At 73.8% G+C, this 1,940-nt stretch overlaps 1 protein-coding gene across 1 annotated transcript in view; it reads left to right on the forward strand.

Annotated features, from left to right (window-relative positions):
- Window positions 1-1,936, forward strand: part of AURANDRAFT_68490 (hypothetical protein) — a gene marked incomplete at both ends in the record, with an annotated part of 7,630 nt that extends 5,694 nt beyond the window's left edge. Inside the window, 2 exons of the mRNA XM_009044183.1 lie at window positions 156-1,000; window positions 1,191-1,936. Of these exons, the coding sequence (XP_009042431.1) occupies window positions 156-1,000; window positions 1,191-1,936 (1,591 nt within the window). The remainder of the gene's footprint in view (window positions 1-155; window positions 1,001-1,190) is intronic.
- Window positions 1,937-1,940: the final 4 nt, after the last annotated feature.

Below are 1,940 nucleotides of genomic sequence, written 5' to 3' on the forward strand. Positions count from 1 at the left end.
CGACGCACGCGCGGGGGAACGGGGGGAAGTGCTGAACTCACGAGGCTCGACGGAGCCTGCAGGGCATAAGCCGAGGGCAGCCCAATATCAGAGCCTCAACGTCGCTTCAAGATCGTTGGCTTTTTGCGTTGAAACCCACGATGGGCTGCCGCGAGGTCGTTCGGGCTTGTCGCGTTTCAAGAGCTCAGTGGTAATCAGCCTGCATCCATGGCCGACTTCATGGCGGCCCGAGACCGGCCGCTCGTGGTCAAGCCCGGTGGCCAGCGGCCCATGGTCGGCCCGCACCTGCCGTACGCCGAGGTCGACCCCTACGGGCCCGCGGCGCGGGCACTCGCGGCGGCGAAGAAGGACAAGATGCGCCCGGCGCTGCCCGCCGGCGCGGCGCAGCCCGTGGAGCCGCACCCCGTGATCAAGTCGACCTGGGTCGACCTCTTCGCGCACATGATGGACGAGGCGGACCGCGACGAGTTCGTCGAGCGCCTGAAGGAGCGGCGCGTCGCGGACCGCGGCCGGGACCTCCGGGCCGCGCGCGAGCTGAGCCGCATGGCCGCGGACCAGGACCGCAAGGAGGCGGCGGAGGCCGCGGCGGCGGCCATGCGCGCCGCGGGCGGGCGCGAGGCGCTGCGGTCCCTGCGGCGCCGCGTCTACGCGCTCGACGAGGACCGCGGGGCCGACGGGTTCGTCTCCAAATCCGCGGTCGCCGCGCAGCTCCCGCGCGAGGTGCGCCCCCTCGTGACCTTCGACGACGCCGGCGACCTCTGCCGGGGCTTCGACATCATCACCGCCGCGGAACTGGCGCAGACCAAGGCCGCGCGCGTCGTCCCCACCGTCGCGGCCGCGCCGCGCCAGCTGCCGAGCCACTGCGACCTGCGCAGGGCCTTCTACGACGCGGACCCCTACGGCAACGGCTACGCGTCGTCGGCGGTCGTCCGGCGGTCCTGGGCCGCGCTCCGCGGCGCGAACCCGCCCGATTCGCATCTGGCGGCGGGTCTGGACCTGTGTGGAAATCAACCACTGGTTTGGGACGTCCCGACCAAACTTTGAAATTCTCGAGCTCGGTCAAATCGACGTCGATTCGGCTGATTTTTGGACGAATCGATTGCTCTCGTCGAGTTCTCGAAGCACAGCGGAAGTGCTTGTGTCAAAACATTCGAATACGCTCACGGGTTGAAGATTTGATTTCCACACAGGTCTGGACGCGGCGCCGGAGCTCGCGCTCCGGGACCTCGAGCGCCTCCTGCTGACGAACGCGCACCTGCCGGCGGCGCGCGCTGAGAGCCGGTCCGCGACGTCCAAACTCGTCGCCGCGGCCCGCGAGCTCCAGCGGACTCCGAAATTCGACGACGCGGCGGACGCCGTCGACCTCGGCTCGCGGGCGCCGCTCGTCTTCCGGGACCAGCTCCGGCGCTCGTCCGCGGACGAGGCGGCGCGGCGCGCGGCCGCCGAGGAGCAGGCGCCGCGGGAGGTCGCGGCCGCGCCGACGGAGGCGGCCGCGCCGACGGACGTCGTCCCGGGCGGCCCGCGTCCCGGCCCTCCGCGCTTCGCGGGCGACGGCCGCGTGGCCGAGGGCGGCCGGCGCCGGTCGGCCTACGTCGACCTCTCCGACGGCGGCGCCCTCCGCGAGGTGCGCTTCGGCGTCCGCTTCCCCGACGACGAGCTGCCCGCGGGCGCCGCGAGGACCCTCGCGGGCGTCGTGCGCTGCGGCGGCGCCACGGTCGAGTGCGCCGTGCCCGTGCTCGGCGGCGAGAGCGACGGGCCCGTGCGGTCGCCCATCGTGCGCCTCTCGGCCGGCGGCGCGGCGCCGCTCCGCGTCAACGTCTTCGCCGCGGGCGGCGCGCCGCTCTGCTCCGCGAACCTCGCGGCCGAGGCCCTCGCGGCCGCGGGCGTCGTCGAGCTCGCCGCGCGGCCGTCCTTCCGCGGCGCGCCCGCGGCCGAGGTCT

The sequence above is a fragment of the Aureococcus anophagefferens genome (genome assembly GCF_000186865.1).
Source record: "Aureococcus anophagefferens unplaced genomic scaffold AURANscaffold_172, whole genome shotgun sequence".
Lineage (NCBI taxonomy): Eukaryota > Pelagophyceae > Pelagomonadales > Pelagomonadaceae > Aureococcus > Aureococcus anophagefferens.